The sequence below is a fragment of the Micromesistius poutassou genome, assembly GCF_964030765.1.
Source record: "Micromesistius poutassou genome assembly, contig: SCAFFOLD_1247, whole genome shotgun sequence".
In the NCBI taxonomy this organism is placed as follows: Eukaryota; Metazoa; Chordata; class Actinopteri; order Gadiformes; family Gadidae; genus Micromesistius; species Micromesistius poutassou.
Genome location: NW_028179931.1, coordinates 1 through 2,500, shown reverse-complemented (window position 1 = coordinate 2,500; position 2,500 = coordinate 1). Strand labels below are relative to the sequence as shown.

Below are 2,500 nucleotides of genomic sequence, written 5' to 3'. Positions count from 1 at the left end.
GACTGGGTCAGAGGGATACCGGGTGAGAGGGTGAGAGGGTGACTGGGGGGGGCTGCCAGCCAGTGCCAGTGCACGGTGAGAGGGTGAGAGGGTCAGAGGGTGACTGGGTGAGAGGGTCAGAGGGTGACTGCTGAGAGGGTCAGAGGGTGACTGGGTGAGAGGGTGACTGGGTGAGAGGGTCAGAGGGTGACTGGGTGAGAGGGTGACCGGGTGAGAGGGTCAGAGGGTGACTGGGTGAGAGGGTGACCGGGTGAGAGGTGACACATGGCGGGATGGCATTAAATCAACCAAAGGAAATAGAAACAAAACAGAAAGAAAACCCGAACTGAACGGAACTCCGGGGGAACGACGCACTATCTCACTCCGGGGGGAACGACGCACTATCTCACTCCGGGGGAACGACGCACTATCTCACTCCGGGGGAACGACGCACTATCTCACTCCGGGGGGAACGACGCACTGTCTCACTCCCAGCCAGAGATGAAAGGTGTGTGAGTCGGCCGGGGTCCTCTGACTACTCTGCTCCTAACCTTAACGAAATACGAGGAAAAAAAACCAATCACCAACCACCAACGCGTGAATGGAAGCACAAGTCAGAATGTTCCCACATGGGAAATCGCTGCTTCACAGCCCCTTGGTAGTACAACAGACTCCACACAAAAGAGGCGAGGTGTGCCGGCGTGGCACAGCGTGACGCAGGCCTGCCGACTGCAGCGCTAGGCCTGCCGATTAATGCAATTGATGTGTGCGGGAGAATCCGCCAGCCATCGGGATAGCCGTGCTTTTAACCCCCGATGCCAGGCCCGCAATCAGTCGGCGGGGGGGGGAGCGGGGGGGGGGGGGAACAAGCAGCCAGTAGGGGAACAGAGAGCGGAGTGCGCTGCCAGTCTGCCCCCTATGATGACGTGTAGAGGGAGACTGGGGCCCGCTGCCAGCAGTGAGTCAGAGTCAGAATGTTTTTTTATTACATTCTTTTTGTACACAAGAGTGAAGTTATTATGTTCGGCTACCTCAACACACACACACACACACACATAGCAGCAACAATACAAATATGAAGTCAATAGATATTAAAAATATATGAAATAAGTAAGAAAGATAAGTAAAAAAATATGTACAAATGTGTACAGAAATGTAAACAGAATGTAAAGTGATCAAGTGGTCGTGGTATTACGTGCAATTACAGTAAATAATGCAGTCATATGTACTTAAGTAAGTCTCATCGTATCGTGCCAGTGCACGGTGAAGAGGGTGACTCGGGTTGGGCTGGCTGGCTGGTGGTGGATGAATGGGTGAGTGAGGGAGAGGATGATGAATGGATGGATGATGAGGAATGGTTGCGAAAACGGTTCTTTCTCAGGATTTCTTCCTTGCTAATTCTAATTGAGGGAGTTTCTTCTTGCCCTCTGGGGGGCTAGGGTCAGGGGGGGGGGGTCATAAACACACGGCCTGTTACGCCCTTGGAGACTGTACCTGTGATTGTGGGCTAAACAAATACAAATGAATTGAATTGAATTGAAAACTGGGTTGGGAAATGATTGGGTTGGGAGTTGCTCCGGATGGATTTGCCGGCCCTCCGAGCTCCCCAACGCTACGGCCGCGGATTCAACGCTCCTTCCTTTATTTGCGCCGTTGCGGTACTACTGTGATACTCGGTGATCGTGTCTAGTTGTGTCTGTGTGAGGTGGGGTCGTTTCTGTCAAGGCAACCCACGCATGGACTTAAGCATGCGATCTGGAACACGGTATGGTTGTGTGTGTTGGGTTGCGTTACGCTTGCGGTGACATTGCGCTGTTGTAGGGTGTTCACTTGTTGTTTGTACTTGTTTGAAGGCTTCTCTTTGTGCCCGTTGGTTATGCTGTGCGTGGGCGGTGGGGTCTACTTTGCTGCCTTCTTGTTTTGTTGTTATGTCACTCCCCTGGGTGTGTGTGTGCGTGGGATGGATGTATAGAGAGCGCGCGCGTGTGTGTGTGTGTGTGTGGTCTTTGAGTCTTTCTTCTACGGTGGCCCTCAGAGCTCAGCACAACGCAGGTTAAGGAAACATACGCGAATAGACGCAACGCAGGCTAATCATGTTGACAACATCATTTGTTGTCAACATAATTCGATGATCAACTCATCTTCATCGAGTTGACAACACATGCGCAAACACGCTTAGGAAACACGCTTAAGAAACACGCTTATGAAACACGCTTAGGAAACACGCTAAGAAACACGCTTAAGAAACATGCTGCAGTTCAATCTTGATCAACTTGTGTCTTTCGGTGTATCTGCATGTGTTTTCTTAAGCTGCAGTGTGCTGAGCATCCTCCGCTCGTACTACAAGCACATAAAGTCTTGGAAGGTGACGAAGTGCTGCAGTGCACACCGTTTATTCAGCGAGGCAGCGTCTTTATCCCGTTCCCTGGCCGTCATCAGAGGGGGGAGACGGCTGAATCTCTTCCTCCCAGGTCTGGGTGTGTGTACTGTGAGCTGACGTCTGAAACCACAGCATTTTTCT

The 2,500-nt window shown here is 51.6% G+C and overlaps 1 protein-coding gene across 1 annotated transcript in view; it reads left to right on the top strand.

Moving 5' to 3' along the window:
* LOC311371278 (protein kinase C-binding protein NELL2-like) overlaps positions 1-2,344 on the top strand; it is a gene marked incomplete at both ends in the record, with an annotated part of 12,396 nt that extends 10,052 nt beyond the window's left edge. The window contains 1 exon segment of the mRNA XM_084489438.1: positions 2,290-2,344. Within this exon segment, the coding sequence (XP_084345564.1) occupies positions 2,290-2,344 (55 nt within the window).
* Between the last annotated feature and the right edge of the window lie 156 nt (positions 2,345-2,500).